This window comes from Corvus moneduloides, chromosome 8, assembly GCF_009650955.1.
Source record: "Corvus moneduloides isolate bCorMon1 chromosome 8, bCorMon1.pri, whole genome shotgun sequence".
NCBI lineage: Eukaryota > Metazoa > Chordata > Aves > Passeriformes > Corvidae > Corvus > Corvus moneduloides.
The window spans coordinates 32,087,819-32,112,399 of NC_045483.1; the positions used below are offsets into that span (position 1 = coordinate 32,087,819).

At 37.6% G+C, this 24,581-nt stretch overlaps 1 protein-coding gene across 4 annotated transcripts in view; it reads right to left on the reverse strand.

Annotated features, from left to right (window-relative positions):
* The window catches only part of CTNNA3 (catenin alpha 3), a 438,358-nt gene that overhangs the window by 174,795 nt on the left and 238,982 nt on the right, over positions 1–24,581 (reverse strand). For all 4 annotated transcript variants that reach the window (XR_004241502.1, XM_032115986.1, XM_032115987.1 and 1 more), the window contains exons 8-9: positions 17,477–17,557; positions 12,278–12,430 (exon numbers count right to left, since the gene is read on the reverse strand). Coding sequence is in view for 3 of the 4 variants with exons in the window: in XM_032115986.1 (XP_031971877.1) it covers positions 12,278–12,430; positions 17,477–17,557 (234 nt within the window). In the remaining variant the exon portion in view is untranslated. The remainder of the gene's footprint in view (positions 1–12,277; positions 12,431–17,476; positions 17,558–24,581) is intronic.

Here is a 24,581-nt window from a genome sequence, read left to right on the forward strand (position 1 = left end):
AAAAAACCAACAAGCCAGGAAACCCTAACAAACGAACACACAGTCTTGTTTGGTATTTAAGTACAAGCTTTACTAAAATGATGTTAATATTTTGATGATGAGTGCTTTTTTTAGCACCTCTGGAATTATTCTGTTACAGCTGACTGGCTCATTACAGATCAATGTATCAAAATTATGAGACTTCTGGGGATGTAATGGAATCACAATTATCACAATTTCTAATATTCTGAGGAACATCTAAATCTGGTTTCTGCAGTAATAAAAGGCAAGAAGTCAGTGCCAATGCACTTGTCAGCTCTCTGTACAGTATCACCACAAATGTTAACCAGTATATCCTGCTGGGCAGTCCATCTCCCTCTGGAGCTCCTATAACTCCCAGCGCACTGCACGAGGCGCCTGATGTTTCCAGCTGCTGAAATATGCCCCTCAGACACAGAAAGTCTGATAAATCTTTGGGTTGTTTATCTTTTGTACCCTTGCTTCACACTTATGCAATAAAGGCTCACTGTGATTAAGAGGATTAATGAAAATGCCACCATTTATCACCTGAAGTTCAATCAATAATAGGAAAATTGGACCTTATTTGATTAATTACATAGAGGTGCAAAAATCCTTGCATTATTAATTCAGGACTTGCTCCCAAATGCTAGAACTCTGTGAGCCCCCAAACAGCAAGGTTCAAAGTCTTAAAGCTTGCATACACTTAGAAGTACATGCGTGACTTTAACCAAATTTTATTGAATTAATTTTCTTAATTCACTGTCTTGACCACATTAGCTCTCCATTAAGCATCCATCTACCAGCTCCAAAACATCCAGAAACAAGTTACCTGTCTTTAAAAGCCTCCTTCCATCTGCCTGCCACCTCTTAATTACTATTGCCAGACTTCTTCTATTAGAATGTAATACTATTTTTTGCATTTAAAGCATTTGTGCATCATTCCTGTGCTGCCTTTAATTTTAGAAGTAATTCCACACAACCCTCCGCCCCCAACTGCCATTACCATCTTTAGGTAAACCACCTTTACCTGTTGCAGGCTCTCTGCAAACACCCACCCAACTCAAGCAACACCTGGCAGCAGAGGGTTTGTAGGCTGCCCCCAGGGCCATCAGACCCTCCTGCCAGGCAGGTCGGTTTGCTGAGAGACTGCAAACTCACTGAAATGGTAAAGTGGGTTTTACACCAACTCTTGGGCTTATCAGCACTGCATTTGTGTTTCAGACATCAAAAGTTTGATTTTTAAACAGCTGCAGAAAAAAAAGTATCTCTAAGTAAAATGAGGTACTGCTTTTTTTTTTTTTTTTTTTTTTTTGTAGTTAGATTAGTATTGCTAATCACAGACTAGCTAAAATTAGCAAAGTCAGCAGTCAGGTTACTCAGATGGGTCCACTGATGTCTTACATGAAATCCCTATTTGTGCTTGGTCTTTGCATATTACGTGCTTTAATTAATTAATTTTGAGTTAATTATTTTTAAATTGAATGTTACAATTAACCCATCAGCCCAGGTACAAAAAATCCAGTTCCATTATCAGTGTTTCCATTTGTTTAAAGTTTATTAATAGAGTTGCACCCTTCCCAGTTAAAATTTTCCCAGTTAAAAATCATAAACTTGCCCCTTTTCAAGCTTCAAACCACTGGTACACCATAAGAGTTACCTTTCCTGTGTTTACTGTATACTTTTACAAGTGTTTTGAGATGTGTTGGACTTGCATTCCAAGGCCAAAACCCCACCCAGTCTTAATAGCCAGCAGCTATTTTTAGCCATGGCCATTACTCTGCAAGCAAGTCCCATGGCAACCTGAATACCTGAGTTTTAATGAAAGTATTGTATTCCCTTATCTCTAATTGATACCACCCCCCCCCCCCGACAACGATGAGCCATTGGTGGACAGAGATGATCCATCAAAGGGAAAGCACCAATCGCTTTGGACTGAAGGGGCGGGCTGTGGGCGGGCTGTGGGCGGAGCAAAAACTATAAAAAGGACGAAGCCGAGAGGCAGGCTCTTTTCTCTTTTCCCCTCTTGCTCTCTCCAGACTAGCTGTCGGAGACATCGGTGCTGGGCATTAAAAGCCTTACCCCTTTTAAGGGGCTTTTAGTAATTTTTTTAAAAGTCAGCCCAGCACTGCAAGTTCTTTTTCTCTACCTGAGGTCTAGTGCTGTCTCAGCCAGAAGATCTCATATCCCTGCGCTCCTGGGGCATACCATCTACTGAGCCATGGGATCCCAAATTTTTATATTTTTCTGATTTCTGTAATTTTTCAATTTTTCTGTTTTCAGTAAATTAATCTTTTTAAGAGTTGTCTCATTTCTCACAACTGAGATCTTTGGATTTGACTGAACGATGAAGAAGCTGCACGAAAGGAACCCCTACTGCCCAGACGTCCCCAGTGTGCCATTAACTAAACCCGGCCTGAACAGGGAGGCAGCACATGGGTCTCTCCTGAAAGTCAGACAGCAACAGAGGAATCTGAATGGGAATTCTGAATCACACAAATTGAGGATTCATAGAAATTAGCAAACTAAAATTAGGTGGTTTTCCTCTCAAAAACAAAGCATTAGCTTACTAACTAAGAGTAAAAAAAATAAAGAATGTGTGATAAGAGAGGAGAGTTAATTTGTCAAGGACAGACTGACTATAGAAATTAGTATAGTAATGTAATGAAAATCCACTTCCCATTTATAAATATTATTCATGCTTAAAAGAGCTTATCTTACTTACAAAAATGACATCCTAATCTGCTGACAGATATATTTTATTCCCAAAATGCTGACCAATATTCTGCATCCCCATCTCCATATGCTAACTGCTCCGCAGTTAGATAGATGCTTTCTGGAGCAGAAAGCCACACTGGAGTTCTGTGCCTGCAGATCCCATCGTGCAAAGGGACCCTGTATTCTCAGGACAGCTGCTGTGCACACCTCTGTACATGACTAACAGACAAACTGCACCACAAAAATAGATATGGGGATATATTCTACAGCTTACAGTCTTCAACTGCTATTTTGACATATATGACCATACCATTGAAAGTATATTATGGGTTAAAGAAGAATAGTAAGAACAAAAGCACCAGCAAAAAAATGACAAGCCCTTGACTTGGATCTTACATCTGGGGATGAAAATCCTTAGCATTGAACAGCCTGAAACTAAAAACTTCCACTCAACAGGATTCATGCTTCTTGTCTTCTGATTATACTCCAAAGGAGAATGATAAAAGATTCTGCTCTCTTCTGATATTCTGAAAGTTAATAAAGATGTTCCAGTAATCTGTCAGTTTGACCTCTACGCACGCAGTCTTGAAGTTTTGCCATTGTCAGAAATAGTTTTGTTTTTCCAATAGCTCAGTAAAATCAATATTAAAAAAGAGGCAATGAAGGATTCAAATGTTATTTTTATTTTGTGTTTACCAGTCTGGGATTAAAACTGATAGAAACAGGAGCAGTGCTAAGAATACTCAATTCCCTATTGTCTTTGAAGGTGGTAGAAAGAAATCAGTGTCTTCCAGTTGACAGGACTTTGTACATGCAGTACTTTGATATATAAAGCAAAATTAAAGGATTGTTAAATCCTATTTTACCTAAGCTCCTATCTGACAGGAAGCTATGCAAATGTTATACTGGATATCAAATCAGGGGGGTTGTTGGTATTCAGAGTTCAAGTAGTTTTATTTCCATGGACCTTAGCTTCAAGTAAAAGATAAGTAAGGTTAAAGAATGTAGTCCTTAAGTACTGGATGTTCAGAGGTTAAAGTAACAGCTGTCACAGGCTGCTTGAAAGTTGGTTGTTGTGCACTCAGGAAAGTACAAGAGTGAGATGATTTTTTTAGAGTGTCTTTGATGCATCTTTCAGAGCTATGGGAAGTTGCTCTCAACCCAGTTTTCTGGGTCGCTATATTTAAAATTTGACATAGAAAGATATAGCAAATTACATACAAAATCAGACAAGGTGGTGAATAAGAGCTATCATCTTTTAGATGCATGCCAATACAACAGACTGAAGTGTTGAGAGTTTTCCCATTGTACTTAAAGAAATATTCACTGTTTGCATAGAAAATAATAAGCAACCTGTTACATTTTGCAGATTCCATGTTAAAACTGACTTTTGGCAGAGCTGTTTTCCACGAGAGGCAGATGCGGACAGCTTTAGTTCAAGAGCCAGTGGCTGTGTTTTGCTTGAGAGAAAGGAAGAGTGTTCTTTAGCATGCTTATTAATTTATTGTCAATAATACTTACTATTATTTCCACTGTCCTCAGTTTTGCAAACATTTTGCAAATGAAATGAAAACATTGAAAACATTTCATTTTTACCATATGTAAGTTCTTCCATACAGTTTGCCAAAATGTCATTGTAATTCCAATAGCGTTAAATGAAAAATCATTTTTAATCTATGTATATCTAAAACCTCCATTTCCTTATAGAAATAGAAACAATATGCATTCAAGCATTTTTCTCCTTTACAGCTTTTAACTTAATTTTTAAAAAATGCTCTCTTAAAGAGAATTCTCCTTCAATAGATGTGCATTTTCAGCACTGGAAATCTTTGTACTAACTTGAAAACTTGTATTTTGAGCAACACTCTGTGTCCTGCATGCCTTTGCTACTCTATATCAACACATCACAACACTGATGCACTCAAATATAGGTGCTGTTTGTTACTGTCCCTTGTTTGTAACAGATTCAACCTGAGAAGTCCCAGAAGCCAGCACTGTCATATTGTACTACAGGCAAAACTGAAAAACACACGGGCAAGAATTAGGCCACAGGCTAAAGTATCAAATTAATGTATCAGCAGATCTAAAGTCAGTGTTATTAGATCAAACAACAGAGAAAATGATGTATTCGTGTACTGAGAGAAGAGATGAAGAACACAAGTTCACTTCATCATCGCCTCCACTTCTCCTATTAAATCTCTCTGCCTCTGCTTGGTATGGCTGACCTTTAAACACTGTAGTGGGAGATTTGCATCTGTGCCAAAAGAAAAGATAATCAGAGGATTCTTCCCTGCTCCCATCAAATTCCTTTTTTAATCTCAAGTTCACCCAGCCTATCACTCCTCCTCTCAGAAAGCATTACATCTCTGTGATGGATCAGCTTAGGAGAACAGTCTGTCAGCTTCCCCAAACAAGAAATTGCCAGTTACACAGGGCCTTCTTTTCTCTTTGTGTAGATGTGACATTTCAGTCTTCTTGTTACCTATTTTTTGTTCACTTTTATATACTTGCTATCGCAACAGCAGAATTTGCTTTTGTCTTTGATAGAAGTGAACCAGAGGCCAGAACACTCCAGCCACTAAAAACAGGCGTGTCTTAGAGGGGACTAGAAAGTACACCTGGGTCTCTGAATGCTTTTCATTATTATTTTGCCTTAATTTTCATAATTTAAAAGTGTTTATATTCAGAGATAATTTTGAAATGTCCTAGAAGACAAGACTCTTTGAAAATGTTTCTATACAATGAAATACTTCAACTAGATTCACAATTCAATTGCAGCATTTTAAATGAAAAGGCATTTCAAAGCAAAACCTAAATGTGTCAAATCTGAAAGTACTTAATCTTCATATTTTGAAATATTTTTTCAAAATTGCGGCATTTTAAAATGGAATTACCGTCAATAACAAATATTTTCTAAAAAAACCAAATCTTTGAAGAATTTATTTTAGCCAAGGCTCACAAAGACTTAGACTACAGAGACAATCTTAACCCTAATCTTTTTTCATCTTGCAATATATTCTAGGTTTTTTTCAATATTACAAAATCAATACTCAAAAATATTTGATGCAGTGTATGAGGAATAAGGCACTGCAGCCTAAAATAACCTCCATCAGAAGAATATTTAACGTGGCCCTTGGTGCTCATCAAAATACTTCAGCAGCTGAGTGTTCATTTCATATGTGGGAAGTGTCCAATATCATAGCCAAAGTGGGCAGTTTAATGTGTTTTTTGGCGTTTTTTACTATGTAACTAGGACTATTCTGCTTCCTCCACATACCTGAATACACTATTCGTATTTAAAACTGAGAGACTCTGGTGTGTGCAATTATTGTGCAGCTATGGCAGTGCGAAGATGCTAACCGAGGTATCTCAAATCCTTTGCACTGTCTGAGCTTTTCCAATACTAGTGCTGGCCACAAAGCCCCAGCTGATGCTCCTGGGAAGCGTGACTGACACCCCAAGCCTGTGCACCTTTTATCAGGAGGCAGAACTTCCAGGGTAAGAGCACAGAGTAGTTAATAAACTCAGCAGAGAGAAACAAGAAAGAACACAAGAAAGAAGATATTACCTTTAGTTACTACTACCTCTGGAAATATTATTGCCCCATTCCTGGTATGGTGTTCAGTCTTTCCACCTCACTGATGTTTTGTACCTCACTGAATTTATATAACATACTTCTGAATTGTATTATTTTGTTATGTCTTAAATCAATTTTTGAAGGAAGGACTGTAACTTCCAAATGCTAATTCAGAAGCAAGATTTGCAAGAGATCTCACTGCTCAAGCCGATTTACAAAGGTCACTGGCCTGTGAGGATACTGTTTGTTTCTTAAATTACAGTGTGAGCAGTGAGTCAGTGTAGCAGCAATTTAGCTTAGCTCAATTAACATTTCCTATTCAAGGAGGGGAAAAAGTATCTTCTTTCTCAAGACCTGTTGTTTCTATTAGAGAATTCTTCATTTTCAGATTAAAATAGAAACCACAGAAAATCTCTCTTGATATTTTAAGCAGTACTTCTAATTTCCATACCAAATTCACTGTTGGATTAACCTTTGTGAGAAGATGAACTTTTGTTTTTATAAGATCCAATTCAGACTGTTGTGTTTATACACAAAACATTCCATAATCTACTCTTCAAACATTCTTGATCTTTCAAAAACAGATTCAAAAGCTGTCCTCAAATACAAGGTATGCCTAATTAAAACTGCTATACAAAGCATAGGAAAATGAAACATAATGCATGTCTCAAAACAGACCAACAGTCATGTCTCAAGGTACAAATCAACTCACCCCACATCTTTCATCTAAAAATTAGTCATCCACACTAAGCTAATCATTTAGGCAAAGAAGAAACAGGCACTTTATGTAATCAAGAGAAATCTTTGGAAAATCTTTATCTTGGGTTAAGAGTCAATGGGGTAAATAAGGTTTTAAACTGAAAAAAGACCAACACAGTCAAATCTCAGAGTACCTGCTTGAATTTGTTAACTTTGAAAGAATGCAAAACTAGCAAAACAACAAGAGGAGTGATACTGGTGGGTGGGGGGTACAGGCTAGTATTATTAGTACAGGTTTTAAACTGAGCACATAAGGAAACGCTTAACTGGAAATAACACAACTATCAATGGCTTGTTTTACTGAAAAATGGACTTATAGCCTAGTCCTGTAACATCAAAATCATTTTATTACCTATCACGACTGGACTTGCTGGATGCAATAATAAAATCCATTTTTATGTGACTGGAGATCTGGCTACACAAATACACAGGTCTTTGTGGTCCAGATTCAGAAACTTATTTCATAAATTTCTGCAATCAAGTGAAATATTGTGACAGGAAAATTAAACACTGATGGTTTTATCCATATGGCAACAACAGCATATTTATAACTGAGCCATAGAACAACATTAACAAAGGATATATGAGAGTAGGCAATACCACTATGCTGATTCAAATTCTTGCTCACTGATTATTTTGAGAATGCAGTATCATCTCTTTTGACATGTTGTTCTGCCTTCGCTTTCTAATTACTATTATCAATTCCAACTTTGCTGCAACACTGACATCATGGGCCCAGCTCAACAACTTTGCTCTGAAGCCTGACAAGTGTGTGGAACATGTTCAGCTGGAACAGTGTTTGACAGGATAGAGCTGAGACACTGCTTCACTCAAGATGAACTCGTGATTGGATTCAGGAAAGTCTATTTTTTTTTAGAAACACTTTGTCCTTAATTTGGAGAGAATTAAACTTCAGCAGTCATTAGATAGGTGATTTCACAGCATTTATCTTCAAGTGCAACAAGTTACCTTTATAAGATGAAAAGGAAATAGTCATACATCTTCCTTATGCCATAAATAACTTTTGGAAGAGCAATGTTAAAATAGCAAGAATGGACGCCCATGTTTTCATACGTGAAAGCAATGGAAGAATGAAAGAGCTGGACTAGTGTACTGTGTATGAGATCCAGGCATGTGAATGCCACGACTCCTCCAAGAATTAGGGTGGCTGAGTAACCAGTAAATTCCCAGGTAATTCAGACAGATTAGCACCACTTGTTTCAGCCTCAGGAACAAATCAGCAGGAAATTGGGAGAAAGCTGTGAGCCAAGAATTTCCTTGTGGTCGTGGTGTCTGCACTAACTTTTTATAAATTTTGTTTACACATATTTTAACAAGTTGTTTAGAGCAGTAAATAAAAGAACTAATGAAGATTTGCAAAAGGATGTCATGGTACTAGATGAATAAATTATAACATAGATGAAATTCAGTTGTTTTGTGAGGAAAAAACAACAGTTTCTGTGATTCTGTGAAATATCTTGACTGTATTGATTAGCATGCACAGTTCTGTCCTCCCACCTCATGGGCTGCAAGGTGCTGGAAAAGGTATAGGGAAGGGAACAAGCTGATCCTTTTGTGGCTTCCAAATAAGGAAAATTTTAAAAGATCAGAAATACTTTGAAAACAATAAAAAAAATTGAAAGAGTAAGTGGCATGGAGAAGGAAAATAGGGACTAGTGCTCATTTTCTCTTCTGATACCAGAATTCAGAGACAGCAAAAGAAAAGATCATGTGGGGGTTTCACAGACACTTCTCTATACAACACATAGGCTGTGAAATTCTTCACCACAGGATGCTAGAGATGTCAAAGGTTTAGTGGGATCAGACCCACACCTAGAGTGCTTTACAGTCAGAAACAAAGGACAGTGAGAATGCAAATGGCTTTTTTTTCTTAGCTTTTGTTCCCCTAAATAAAGCCTAGGGATTGTCAGCATCTGAGCTGGTTTTCACCTCTCAGTGCTTGCAAGCAGCTCCGCTATGTCCCATGCTCCAGAAAGGCTACTTGCAGCTGACAAAATAAAAAAACACCCTTTTTTAATCTGCTAAACAAGGTATTACGTATTTAACAATATGGGTACCTTTGCTTGCATCATTGGCCTTTGCTCTATCATCTGGTGCCCACAAGCCACCCAGCTCCCTCAATGCCACAACTATACCTAGATGGTAAAACTGCTTTCATAGTTGTATTTCAATGACCTGATGTCTCACCAGCCTTCTCTGGTACAGTTACTGTTCTGTGCCTTTTTCTGCAACATTTTTCTTAGTTGTTTAGCTTTTAAAATATTTCAATTACACCTATTGTCTCTTAGTATTCCAAAGCCAGGTACATGCCACCTATGATCTGGCACTTCAATACTTAAATTATTTTCAGTAGCAGAGATGAAGCCCATTTCTGCAACAGCACACATGACTGGCTTTCAGATTTGTATAACCTCAAAGCTGTAAGGTAATTTGTTTGTTGTCTCTTGTTTCAGTGCAGGAAATAAACAACAAAGGAAAGAATGTGAGGCCTCTCCTGCAAACATGCAAATCATACTTGTCATTTAAGAACCCTCTAATAAAATAGATTAATGCTTGGCAACTTTCTCATCAGTTACGGGAATTTTCTTCTGGATTAGATCTTGAATTAACCTGTCATCCAACTCCAAGTCTTACAGAGAGAGGCAACACCATGCTGTGGAACATCTCCCTGGCTAAAGGCTGGGCACCTGTCCCAAAGAGGACAAGTGATGTTTACACATTAAGAATTTTCACCAAGAAACATAAATTCTGTGATAAATAAAGGGATAACAGAAAGAGCAAGGATCCAAAGGCAACTCATCTCCTTTTGATTTGTCCTGCCCTTCTTGCAGAATCAGGCTCCCTGCTTAGGGAAGACCTGATTTCTATAGCACATGCATTATCCATGGCCCCGTGTTCAGCTGGAAACCAAGCTCCAAGCATATGTGCCACATCTCAGTTCTGAAGTATGTGTGTGTTTCGTAAGCACACAGGCTTCTGCAAACCACAGTTAGTCAGATCCAACTCTATCCATACTATTTTCCTTGAGAAGTTAAAGCAAAAGCACAGTGCTCCAGTACATCCATTTAAAAATATGTGTACTCTCAGCTTAACATGATTTAGGCCACTAAAACCCAAGATATGCTTCCAGAACTGCTCTAATAACTGCTCTAATGCATTTAAAAGCTATTCCATTTATATAAATTTAATTGGTATTAAACATTCCCCAAAACAGCTGCCATACTTCTTTCTCTTACATGATGCTGTTGGAAATGATTGAATTTTTCTTAAAAATGAGATAAATCTACAAAGGCCCTTTATGGCCACTTGCCTAGCTGTTAATGTTTTTTTCATTTCTGTTTTGTTTTACCTCGGATAGGATCACAGTTGATGGATGCAGTACAACTACAACCTAATTAATCTGCTGGAGAGTTTAGCAGTTGATAAATACAGTTTATCAAAAAGCCATCAATCAAGATCTTGCTTAGAGATACTGGTAAGAGCATTAAACCAATGTAAGTAAATTTTAAATACAATACTTAGTTCTAGTAGATATCCAGAAAATAACATAACGTAAAATTGAAGTTAATTTTCAATAGCAGCCCACGATATAATCCCCAGTAAAGTGACATTTGAACAACTAATTCAACAATAGGAGGTGGCACTGCATACAGGCTCTCTTTAAAAGTAAGTTTTCTTCACTGTAGGCAGCACATTGAGTCACAGCATAAATATAAATACATACACACACACACAGAGTGTATTCACACATACAGCAAGACTAGTCTGTGGATTTGCCAGGCAGTGAATCTGTGCAGCCATCAGTCCCTCTAATCACACACCCACACTCATGGCCAGCTATTCCTTGCATTTGGGACACAAATTCAAACCCATGAAAGGAAATGAATATTGGATTTTAGGCTTACGTCTTCTAAAATGAATAATGATTTGGGTATTTCAGCTGGACTCAGAAATTCAGTCAAGTTATTTGATCTTCAGTGATCACCTGTTCTTTCTAAAAATGAAGTCACTTCAGGATGGTTTAGCTTCAGTACTAAAAATCTGAAAAGCTTGCAACTTTGAGTTTGTGTTTCAGCTGTCATTTGATTTTGCAGCATGGTCAAAATCAGATACTCTTGTAAATCAAAGAATAACAACTGTTCTTATTCTGTAATCGTGTGACCATGAAGAGAAACGTAAATGCAATACCCTACTTTTACTTTAGCTCTTTACCTATTTTTCTTTCATTATCTCTAGATCACTCAAGATTTATTATTAATTCTGAGCCAAATAGTTTTTCTAAGTAAATTTTCATCCGCAGAGTGAATTCATTGATTTTTTTCTCATTTTTGCATTACTGCACACAAAAGCACCAAAAGCTAAAACACCCCACAAAAATTACTAATGTATTCCTTACAGGCACTCGAGATAATATTGCTGTAAATTTCTGACTTTAGTATTCCAGCAGTGTTCCAAGCTCCAGTTCAAATGAGTTTAGGTCAATGCATATTTAGTCATGTTTGCAGGACAGACTGTCCAACAAACAAAAATCTCCCCCCAGTTATATCAGCAAATCTCTAAGTTTTATAAATGAAGAAGTATCATTTATAAGCAATAAAGAAGTACATCCTTTAGAAATGAATCCTGAGTCTCCAATGTGTGCAGGGGAATTCATTTAGCATAGAGGCAGGAGCTGGGCTCGATGACTCTTGTGGGTCCCTTCCAACTGAGAATATTCAATGATTCTGCCAGCAGGCTCCTGGCTCTGAACTGTGTCAGAGCCCTGTTTCCCCTTCAGCAAATCACTGCAGAGATTACAGACTTTCCAAGGAAGAAAGCTGGCAAACAACTGACACTCACACGGTGTCTTCTGTAGTTTGGGCTGCAGGATCCTGAACACTGCGAGCTAATACTCCCAGAAACACACATTTAATCAAATTCCCACTGAATATCTTTGTGGAAAGGCTTATACTGATTTCTTAAATTACAATTCCACACCATCTAATTTCTATGCAATGAAATGCTATACAAGCACAAAGCCCTCTGTCTTACTACATACCATTATGGAAAAATGGAGTACATTTACTATTACATAAGGCCATTTATTTATTCTTTCGTGAAACGCCAGCTTTAAACATTTTTTGATATCTGCCAGCAAAGGGAGTGTTCAGTGGCAAGTCACTTACAACACATATTCCAAAAAAAGTGCAATTCCATCAAACATACCTCCACAAGCCTGCTGGTATGTTCTCGAAATATAGCAGCATATTCCTTTATTTCTTTCTCTCTCCCATTTTTAGCAGCTTCAATGAGAACTAGCAGTGGAACAGTGGTGTCTAAGAAGGAGTCTGAGATGTGATCTATAATGGCTTTCCGGAGCTGCAAAAGAAAGAAGTACATCAGTACCTGCTAATTGGACTATTCATTACAGTCTGCTGCAATTATTGTCCATTCCCATTTTGTAACACCAACAGGTACACACTGTATTCCTGCATTATTTGCACCATAGGTCTGAAACATATGGCAGCTACAATTTATGTATTAGACAGAAAACTGTATTTAATTTTAAGGACAACTTTAATATGCCACTAGGTAAATATGTCTGTTTGTAAGTGTGAGCACCAACACATAAAACACTTCCAACATGTACTGGTCCTCTTGAAATCAAGGGAGCCAAAAGAATGTTCCCCTTCCTTGATAAACAGGCTACTTAAGCAATTCCACACATGAAAAATCAATTAGCCCAGACCTCATATCTCCTGGGTATGCTTCCTTATAATCCAGATGCCAAGGGAAAAGGCTATTTAGTTTTACAAAGAAAATATTAATTTAATCATCTTGGTACTCACAAAATATATACATCCCTTGTTTTCATAATTCCAAAATTACTCAAGTATTTTCTTGCTGGGAAACCCACCAACACGGTCTGGTTTGCAGAATGGCAACCTTCATGGTAATTATGTCAATGAGATTACTGATTGTGCCACCTGATAATGTATTAATAGAGCAAGAAGATCTATAAATGAGGCTGAAGTTCAATTTTCTCTGTTTAAATTAATTGTTCTTGAACTTCTAACTTAAATTATTAAAGAAGTGTAACATTCTGCTATAAATTACCTGTCTTAAATTAGGCGTCACAGAAGCTTGTAACTGATCACTGGGACATTACTTCACTTATGAGGTTATTTTGCATGTTATCTACACATGACAACTGTTCATTTAGATCATGCAGCACTACAACACACATACCAACTGGAACAATACACAAAATGCAACTTAATTGTAGAGTTCATTGAATTTCCTACTCCAATATTTTTACAGTATATAGGAAAGATATTGATAGGAACAGAAAAGGACATAGAATGTTTTTAAGCTCTTACAGGCTGTTGCCAAAGTACCTGTTTTCACTTTGTGTTTTGCTCCAATGTATCTGTGTGAAAACTCAGTAAAGACTCCTACCACAAGAAAAATAGAAAAAACGACAGTCTTTTTGCTGCTGCTGTGTTTGCAGGTAGGACAGGGCCCATGCACAGCAGAAAGAATTGTGGAGAAATCTGTTGATTATCAGACAAGATCTGGATATGAATTCCACCATTAGCTTTTGGATGGCCTCACCACCTAAAGTCAGCTCTCATTGACCCACCAGATGGACAGACAAACCTCTCAAACAAACACAAGCAATTTATGTTTGGAATGGTTTCTTTGTCTCCTTACTGTAGCCTATCACTATCGGATATACTGTCTAGATAGTGTATGTTCTGAAAAGTAATTTGCAAAGACAAAGTGGGATTCCAATACAAAATTGGATTTCTTACATTCTCAGCTTTATTCAGGCTGGAATTAAAAAAAAAAAAAAGTTATTAGAAAGTTTCACTACCAGAAATAAAATACATCAAACCTCTGAGTCCTGCCAAGTTAAGACTTGTGTTGTAAAGGCTCAACTTAAGAAAACAGATATTCTTACCTGTTTAAAATTAGGTACATTAATGTGACCTTGAGGAGTCACAGTTTAAAAATTAAGATGTCAATTTACAAAAAAACAACAACAAAAAGTTGTGGAACCCATCATATCCATGCCCGATGACTCATTATCTCCAACAGAAATATTCTGGGGCTCTGTACAGCCCAGACTGCAGGACTTTCACACCCTTAGTGACTACAGTAACCTCAGTCACATTTGTGGTGAGCTTGAGACGTCCAATTTCAAACCCACAGCCTAATTTTATCTCTCCTTGCATAATTCTTTGCTATAGCTTTTCACTGGTTTTCTTGGCTCAATTAACCTTTCATGCAGAAATTATCATTATTATTTTGTTCTAAGAAATGCTCTATCCTGCAATTATGCAGCAAATCATATTTTCTTCAAAAAAACAAAGATAATGCTGTGTCTTTGCTGAATACAAACAAGTTTGAAATTATGTTCCTGTTCCAGCTTTGCAAAGGAATACATGAAGCTGAGAGTTTCAAAGAATGGCTTGTGTAGCATTAAAGAACAAAGAAATACAACATAGAAAAAGAAGGAAAAGACAAAAGAAAAAAGGAATATCTGAAGCAATATCTATTTCTTTTCATGCTAATCCTAACAAGCATTTTTTCCATGACTCAGTAAGTCTGTTTCTGACTCTGGCCACCTGTAGGGCAAAATGCTAAAAGCTAAGTAGCCAGAAAGGAAGGCATATGTACAAAGGACAGCACCATAGTGCCAGCAGGCAATGCTAGCAAAGTTATTGTGCTATAATTAAACTTCTTCTCATATTTTTAAGTGAAAGAGACACCATCAGAAGAGGGAAAGGAGGGGGAGGATGATGTCTGACAAATTGTTTTCTTCTTAAGATGCAAGGTCTTACATTTACCCTTTGAGCAGACTGTTGCAGAAGCAGAAGCATGGAGAATTTTTGATACTAAAATGTATTAAAAAGATAACATAGAAGCATATTGTTTATAAAACATGGGGCAGAAGGTTGTCAAAAACAGTGGAGGGTAGAGAAGAAAATGCCAGCAGCTGTTCGCAACACTACTCAACATCAGTACTGATGAGTACAGAAAAGTGTGTTTGCCTCTACTTGCCTCTTCCTTCACAAGACTACCCTGGCAAAAGGCCTGGACAAACCTTAGAGTAGTTGTTACTGAAGGATCTCCCTTTCCTGTTTCAAAGGGATGCCAGGAAGGCAATCTATGATGAAGAAGTAACATAGAAATATAAAAAAATCATCAGGAATAACATTTATTAAAACAACCAACCAGCCAGAACTGCAGAAAAACCATAGCAGAAACATCTGTGCAGTCCATTCATGTTACACTGGGAAAGAACGGGGAGGCCAGAATTGAGTGTGGTAATTTCACATAATTACAAATTGGAATGAATAGGCAATTCCTTCCTAAATATTTGTCCAGCTCTCCTCAGCAGGGAAGCAGTGATCCAGGTAAAACTGCACACACAGAAGTGACATGCACATCTCCAGCACAATACTAGTAAAAATGAAAATAAATCAGAATGGTTTAAAATCCCCAGAAGTAGTGGACAAGCTCCTGAAATGAATGCAAATAGCTTCTCTTGAAAAGCCTGAGAATTTTTACATCTCCCAGAATATGCTGTTCTGGGGACAGCTACTTTTGCCTTCAAGTCTTGCCAGACACAAGCCTTTTTTCACTCCCCTTGCTGTGGCGTGCAAAGGTGTTTCAAAGGGGCCCATGGCATAACCCCCAGCCAGACTGCTGACTGGGACAGCACCCCTCTGATGGTTTTGTTTATTGGGTACTACTGAAAAGATTTTAAAAATACAGCTTTATAAGGTTTCATCTTTAACCCCAATTTTGCAGAGGCAATCCTAGTCATGACTGCAAGCAGGTACAATGCACGCCACAGCCCTGAATCCACTGTGAGCGCCTGATGGAATAGCAGCAAAGGTACACAGTATCATTAAACAATAAAGTATTATAAAAGCTGTAAGCAAGAGTAGAGCAAACAACAATTGTCACGTTTCTTGTAAAATTGCTGGGAGACAGAATAAGGAATGTTCATAAGTAAAAGCAAATAAGACTGTACTGCAGTATCTGCAGGCACAAAAACTCACAATTTCTTGTCTCCCAGATCAGGAATTAGGCATGTACTAACCACTCTTCCTAAAACAATTCTTATGCAATTCATATGTATGAACATAGAATTGGAGGAAATAAATAAAATATATCTCATAAATGCTTTCCAGTGGAAAAAAATGTCAAGAAGCACAGAGCTGTTCTCCTAAGAGAAAATTACTGGTTCTAGATTGACTATAAATTGGGCATGATTACATTCAGCCTGAACATTTTCCAAAGGTGTACAGAAAGACACAAATTGAATTAGTTAACAGCTTCTAACCACTGTAACAGAGTCAGTAAAGTATTATAAGCTGGAGTTTAATTAACTCATGGAAGAGAATGAATGGGAGAGCTCCTAGACACACTGAGCTGGTGATGCAGGTCTCTGCACTGAACATATTTTTGACTGAATGTAAACAGAAATTGGATAGCTAGTTAGTTGTAAACACTATATTTATATTATATTCTTCTCATTTTTCAAGGTTTCCCCTGGCTGATAATGGGAGCAGGAAGGAATTTATTCCTCATCTTGAAGCACAGGCTGGCCTGCAAGACTAACACAAAGTTGGGAGGGATAGTCTTCCACCAGGGAGTTGATAAACGGCCTGAGAGAGACAGGATGAAAGAGTTGTTCTCATGTTCTGTGTAGCTGTAAATTTTCATACACTTGGTTGGGGCAGCCTGGCTGAAAGAACTACTGGCTTTCTAGGGGGTTTTTTTCTGAACTGGCACATTATACACTTTCAGCATAATTTGCAATTTTTCTCAAAGGTATTTCTTGCAGAGAAAGGATGTAAACACAGCTGATGTCTACTGCTAACCTTCTGCACTTCACTGAAATAGTGGATTTTGGTCCATAGCTCACATTAGTTTTAGGACACTGGCATGTAAAATGAGGGGGGGTGGACTGTGGATTAGGCATTCCAAGGGCCCTCCTGTGGGCTAGGAGTTCTGACAACTGTAAAGACCCACACGTAGTGACTCAGTAGTTCCTTCAAGGTGTCTGTTCCAACAACCAGTAATAATTCAAGCTTATTGAAAATTAAACAAGTCTTGATGGCCAGAGTACATTACTGATATATATCTACAGCAAATATATTTAGACATGCATACATGAAGCGTTTTGCTATGTACAAATATATATTCAGCCAGTATCATTTGGCAGGGTTTTCTCCCAGAATTTTGAAAACTGGTATGTAAATATTCTGTGGAATAGTGCAATTGTCATTAATACATTTTTAATATAAAAAAAATTTCTTATTCTCAAAATGCATAAACTGAAAACAGCAATTTTGAAAAGAATCCCTCAAGACCTTTTTCTCCCTTTTCATTTGCCCAGGTGCTCACCTGTCTGCGGAGGTCTCTGGTCTTCTTGCACATACTGTCTATGGCAACAGTCAAGGCATTGCTTCTCTCTGCCTTGTCAGTCTGCAATCAATGGGACAGAAAACACATCAGTGGTTATCTGGGATTCCTCAGCAAGCACATTCTTTGTGCCCCCAGTGCATCAGAGCATTTGGTAAATCATACATGCTGGAGGATTTTTCAAATTTTTCATACATTTCAAGAGCCAGTACCACAATATTCACAGAATGCCCATTTGTGATGTTAAACATAATTTGCTGAATCAAAACACATGCTTTAGAAGTAGTATGTAGGAACAAAATAAACACTTCTTAACTTCTGAATTGCTGTAATACTCCTAGTGTAATCAACAACAACATTAATAGAATTATGATGATAGTGATGATGGTGATGATGATTAATAATAGTAATAACAACAACAATCATATTTATGTCAATTCATTAATACCCTATTCATGTGAAAAATACTGTTCTCTTTCTACAACTAATGTACAAGTTCAGGTACCCACAATGCAATTTGGTTATGCTTTTGTCTGCAGCATTCATTATTTTCCTCCTGTAAATCAGAATAGGTGAGTTTTGGAATGTCCAAGATGTTGCAATGCCAACACTGTCCGTGAAATGGCAATCTCTTCATTCAACAGCACATTCATTCTCAGCATCTAGAAGACTGAGTTCTTGAGATATTTGAGAGGTCTGAAGAGAATTAGTTGTATACTTTCGAAACAATCTTATTTATTTTATTTCCACCTATAAGCAAAATGCTTCTGCCATTGTTACCTATTTGAAAAGTGTACTCTACACTTTACTGGACTGCTCAGCCTTTTTTCCCTACAATATTACCATAAAACTTCTGTGCCTACTAGCTGGTTTGATTTTTTTTTTTTCCCTGTTAGTACAGAAACTACATGAAAACCCAAAATGCTTGATGAATTTTATTTGCCCAAAGCAAGCAATCATTGCTCACCACCTTGGACTGCCCTGGTCTAAAGGAAAGAACCACAAACAGTGGTTCTTTACACAAAGTCAGCACACATGACATTTACAGCACAAAGAACCAGATTCTCATAAATGCTAAGAAATAGCTGTGTACACTGACCACAGTATTCGGACTTCATTTACAGACCACCAGGAAGTCTCCATTATGAACATGACTGTCTCATTTTGTAAATAACATTAAAATTAATATGAAAGTAGTAATATCTTGGTAGGCACCTAGGAGTACAACCTTGTTATCTATATATCATACTTCAACCAGAGTTATTTCCTTATTAAAGAAACTTATGAACAGGACAATATGCTTAATATTAAAATAAAACCTAGAGGTGACAAGAAAAGAACTCTTACGTTAAAACTGAATGTGCAATGTCAAAAATGTCTTGAAATTATTAGCACATTCTCTATCAACTGAAAGGAAAAACTAATTTTAAAATTGAGCTTGTATTTTCAGGGAGACTTAGAAAATCGCCTATGACCTTCTATTTCTGAAATTGCCTATAGTCTTTCAGGGAACAGATGATCAAAACCAGGTCTTGGAGAAAGGTCTGAACTTCACCTTAAAACCTGCAAGGAATCCCTGGAGGTGGATACTCACTTTCTGTTCCACAGCAATGCCATCATTTCTTGTACCAAGGCTTGCACAGGAACCAAAGTAAATAATGACTCTTCTATTATGCTTTGCAAGCTCTTGTCAACCTTGACAACAAAATGATCCCTTCTGAACTGCCAGGTAAACAGGGCCAGGAAAGACTGTGGATACAACTCACCTTATACCTATGCATTTCAGACTATGAGGATGCACTGGCAAATCCTTTGAAAGTTTTATATTTAGAGCCTATTTTCCTACAAAAAAAAAATCATTGCAAAATATTGGGATATTTTTCGAATTCTCTGGTAATCTGTAATTTCAGCAGTGGCCACTAATGATACAACTGGCTGTAAGCTAACCTAAATCTTTGGAGCAGCTAATATGAAATAACCTCAGGCAGGAAGTGGCATAAAATATTACAGTGAACAAGTTAAAAATACTTTATTTGCAAATTCTTACCATATAGTCAATGTTTAGAGAGCAAATATAACTGTAAATGAAGTTATTCTTCACCTCATGTTTTCCCTAAGAAATAAATACACTGCAAAGGCACTGTAAATGCAGCTTCAGGCTGTAGAATATGGACAAGTCCAGAGTGCAGGTAACCTCATGACTGCAGACTCTCATTCTCCCCTAAAGAAATTTGAACATGAAAAAACCCACACTACTGTTTGGATGAATTCTACTTATAAAGACTTACGAACTTCAAAATCGTACACAGTCTTTTCCAGTCAGGGGGACACCTGGCTACAAAGTCCCCTGTGGGAACACTCTCAAACATCACTGGCCTCATGTTGCCTTCTCCTGCGTCTGTAGGGTAACATCCATTGGTCCCAAGTACCTTGGGATCTGAAGTACTCCTGTGAGTTCACATTCCTCTGCAGACCTCCATCTTGGATCTGACAGTAACAGTCCAAGAGCTACATGAGATGACTCCACTCTTGAATAACCAAAAAAGAGCAGATGTAATGTTTTAAAAGTGTACATTGAAAGGCTGGCACAGTGAAACCGAAGGTGACTTGAGCACCTCCACACTCAGCAGAGTGCAGCTGTCTCACTCCCCAGCGACGGAACTCACACGTCTGGAGTTGCAATACTCTGCATCTGCTTGGCAACTAATGTCCTTGTGACTGCTGTACTTCAAAACAAACAAGCCTATCCTGAAATAGTTCCTTCTTGTACAGATTGACTGAATTAAGAAAAGGTCTACAAAAATTATGCACATTATTCTGGGTCTGGATTTTAAAAACTAGGCACTTGAGCCTTTCAGTTACCCTGCACTCACCTACTGTTTTTTCCTGTAAAATATATGTAGTAACAGCTATATTGCTCCCTCATGAAGATCCTAAAAGCAATATCCAGTTCCTATTTCAATGCATTTTTAACATTTGAAACATTTTACAAGCACGACGTCAAACTGTTATTAATATTCCACTGAAGGAAAGTAAGTATTTTTAATTAACACTGGATAGCCCAAAGGTAAATGCTGGGTACTGCAAATAATACAGGCCTATTTCACACACTGGCAAACCACATTAGTTAATGCCTCAAAAACCGCATGTGAAGAAAATCTTTCCTGCTGGATTTCCCTTTAAACCAGGACATATCTAAGGGCAGATTCTCAGCTGAAACACATGGCCATATCCCCACTGGTTTCGATGAAGCTCATTTATACCAGCAGGGGATTGTGACCTTCCCAGGCATTACAGGTCCTTCAGCACCCCAAGGAACACAGATGCAAACACAGATGCACAGCCTTGCAGGGCTCAGGAACAAGTCCCCAGCCAAGCCTTTGTGGGTACGTGCCAACAGTTACCAGCGGCAACAAAGACTGGAGGAATTGCATAAGCTTTAGACTTTGTCGAGTTGCAGAGAACTTAAACAAAGGACTATATAGATACTCTAAGGAGGGTTCTAATTTCACTTTGTTGATACTCCTGAAGGCCTACAAATGTTTACCTGATAGTTACACTGATCAGTAGATTACATGGAAGATACGGGCAGAACTACTTAAGTGTTCATCTAATCTCTTCTAGTACTTAGGCTAATACATCTCCATATTTAAAGGCTTACGGCCAGAAATTAAGCACGTTTTGTTTCATGGGATGTGTCTGTTCCCAAACACCCATTGCACAATCCTGGGAGGAATAAATAGAAAAAAAATCCAATCCACTAGCATAATTTTCTTGGTTTATCCCACAATGACAGAATGATTTGGGTTGGAAGGGACTTTAAAGCCCATCTCATTCCAACCCCTGCCATGGGCAGGAACACCTTCCACTATCCCAGGTTGCTGCAAGATCCATCCAGCCTGGCCTTGGACACTTCCAGGGATCCAGAGCTTCTCTGGGCCACCTGTTCCAGGGCCTCTCCACCCTCACAGGGAAGAATTTCTTCCCAATATCTGATCTAAACCTGCCCTCTGTCAATTGTCTCCAGCATCTGTACCATGACTCTGTGATAAACAACTTTTCATATAGTTCTATGTGTCCAAGAACAATTTTCTTTTTTGAAAGACTAGCACGTTTATCATAATCAGTTCTCTACGGAAATATTAAAAAAAAAGAAGCCAAGCTAAAAGGTAAACACCAATCAATACTACAATAGCTTAATAAATGTCAGAGCTCTAATTAAATGACTGACTGTTTCAGGCTATGTGTTGACTGAAAATAATCCTATGCTCAGCAATTAGAGGATCCTGTTCATTGTACCTTAATCAAAAAAACCCCAAAGAAACAAACTCTCACACAACTTAGGTAGGACATTAAAGCAAAGTCACAGACTCTATAGAGATACCAAGCATCCGATGTCTGTTGTTACAATTTCGCATGTAACATTTAATGACTTTTTTTGCATATGAATTTATAAATGGTTCTTCTTTTGAGTTATAAAGTCATTGTGAATTCTAAGCAAAACCATAAGATTTTTAAAAATAGTATAAAAAGCAGTTTTACAATTTATTTTGCACGGTGAAACAATTTTGTCATTACTTGGGAAATTTCCACATCTGAATTTTTTGTGCAAAGACAAAATTTTTTTTTTCATACACAGCTTATAGAAACCCTGATGTTTCAAATCCTGTTGTGGAATTCAACAAAGTAAAGATGCCTACAAGCATCTGTCTCAAAAAGCCCCAATGAAGCCCGTAAGCCTTTATAAGGGATGATTCAGTTCAATCCTGTTGCAGTCTTCATTTATCCCAATTGGTTCACTTCTGCCACAATTAGTTAACACGGTGCTTCAGCCATCAATAGTTAAATAAAACTAATACCACTTCCTGCATTCTTTGCTGGGAGGAGACAAAGGATTTGTCACCTTGAAGGTCACACAGTGAAAAAAATCCAAGATGACTGTTTGGCTATGAAACACCTGTGAGAAATGCCAAGTCTGAGACAGAACCTCCTTGTATTCCTTTGTACCACTAGGCCCTGGGATTTGTCCTTTAAATGCAGAATTAATTTAAATATTATTTTACCTTTCAATTTTTCAACTTGTTCCTCAAAGTGCAATGTCCAAGTAAAACCCAAGATTGCTTGTTGGAGGTGCCAGATCTGGTTAATACACCAGAACAAAACAATGACCTTCTCCAAACCTGCAGAACTCAGTGGACAAGTTTGTGTTGGGCTGGAACACAAAAATGAGCCAGTTGTTTACATTTCTTCTTTTTAAGTATGTCTCATGCTTGCAAACAAAATGTTTTAAAGACCTCTTGGTTCCCCATCCTGGAAGGGGATAGGAATAACTTTTTGAGCACAAGCAACCTATTGAAATGTGGAACTATTTAGATGCATGAACAATTATATGCACAGGATTCACTGCCGGAGAAATCTCTTAAATGAACATTTCAGAAGTTACTCAAGGAATCCTCTGACAAGGCAGTTACGGCAGAACCTGACATTTCTGACATTTTACAGGACAAAAATTCCTTTGAAAAGCCAAAAGCTCCCAGGCCTTTTCATACAGCATTTCAAAGTCTATTTTTACTGTACATCAAAAGCCTGGAGAGGGAAATTAATTTAGGAGTACATTTATTACCTTTCTTTTTTAATATGGGAAACATAAAGAATGAATAACCCACAAGTACTTTAAGTTGAAAATCACCTCCACTCAGTGACACAGATTCCCTACTCTAACACACCCACCCCTAGTGCAATTTTTTAAAGACACCTGGCTCAAGAAAACCTATTTCTGTGATAAACAGGTAAGCATATTTTTTAAAAAGGGGTATGGAAAATCATATGCAAGTGAGCAAATAAGGACTCTTTCATGTGGAACTGTTTCTCATTATAGATAGGGTTTTTTCCTCAACAGCTTCAATATGAGATTGTCATTTTTCTCCTCTTCAAGCCCTCATGGAATACTCCGTATGGATCTAACGCTGTGAGATGTGAAGTACCTCAGAAGAAATTAATTACCTCAGCCTCCACTGCTACAACTGGAATATCACGGGTTCTACCCCCTGTGTCAATTACCCTTTTCCAATCAATATGCAGGAACAGCCTTGAATTTAAAGCCTCTCAGTATAACCCTTTTCTGGCATTCAGTTACATATAGTTTGTAATACTGTGAAACAAATTTCATTCTAGATAAGCATGCATAAAACAGCCTAAAAAACCCAGAAACAAAAATTTAGAATGCATAACCCTTTAATTATCAGAAAAAACACTGAAATTTTCAGATCCTAATTAATCCTAAAATCTCAGAAAGAATTATGTTGCTGGAATATGCATAATATTGCACATTTTAATCCACTCTCCAAAACACTGGTGTCAATCAGCTGAAGGTGTGGAGGGTGGCCAGGCTGTCTCAAAGGACACAGTGGGGATTTTTATCCCTGGGATAACAAATTCTCTTGAAAAGTGACTGGGATCCAGTCATAGGAGAAGACGAGGAACCTACACTGTTCTAAATATTTATTGTTTCTTTCTGATACATAGATATCAGTTTTTCTCCTACTTTTTCACATTGGGAATATTAGAAAAGTTCAGCATGACTCCAAGATGATGCTGATAAAACATCATACTTTTCCAGTACTCACTTGGGGAGAAGTGTCCTGGGAAGTGCATGTGTCATAACTGGTGTGTTGCAGAGCAAATACAACCATCACTTACTACTTCTAATGCAAAAACCAAATGCCACAGCACTTCATATTTGAAATACGACAGTCTTAAAACTTGATAGAGAAACCTTAAAGGCCAGTAGTACTTTGGTTTGTATTTCAACTCTAGGCTTACTGGAGGAATTAGCAGGGAGCAAAAACGATGTTAAATTTCTTTTAATCAGATGTTACTGTCATTCACAGATGATGCAGGAAGGAAAGGCAAACCTAAGCAGAAATAGAGCAATACTGTTGAACTGACAGCAGGAAGTATACTTAAGGTTAATCTGCCTTTTACTAAGAAACAATTTTCTAAGTTTCTAGTACAGAAGTTTTTAATTGAATATCCATCTACCTTTCACCAAAGTGTTCTGGCAGTTGTACAGCAGGAAAATAGAAAA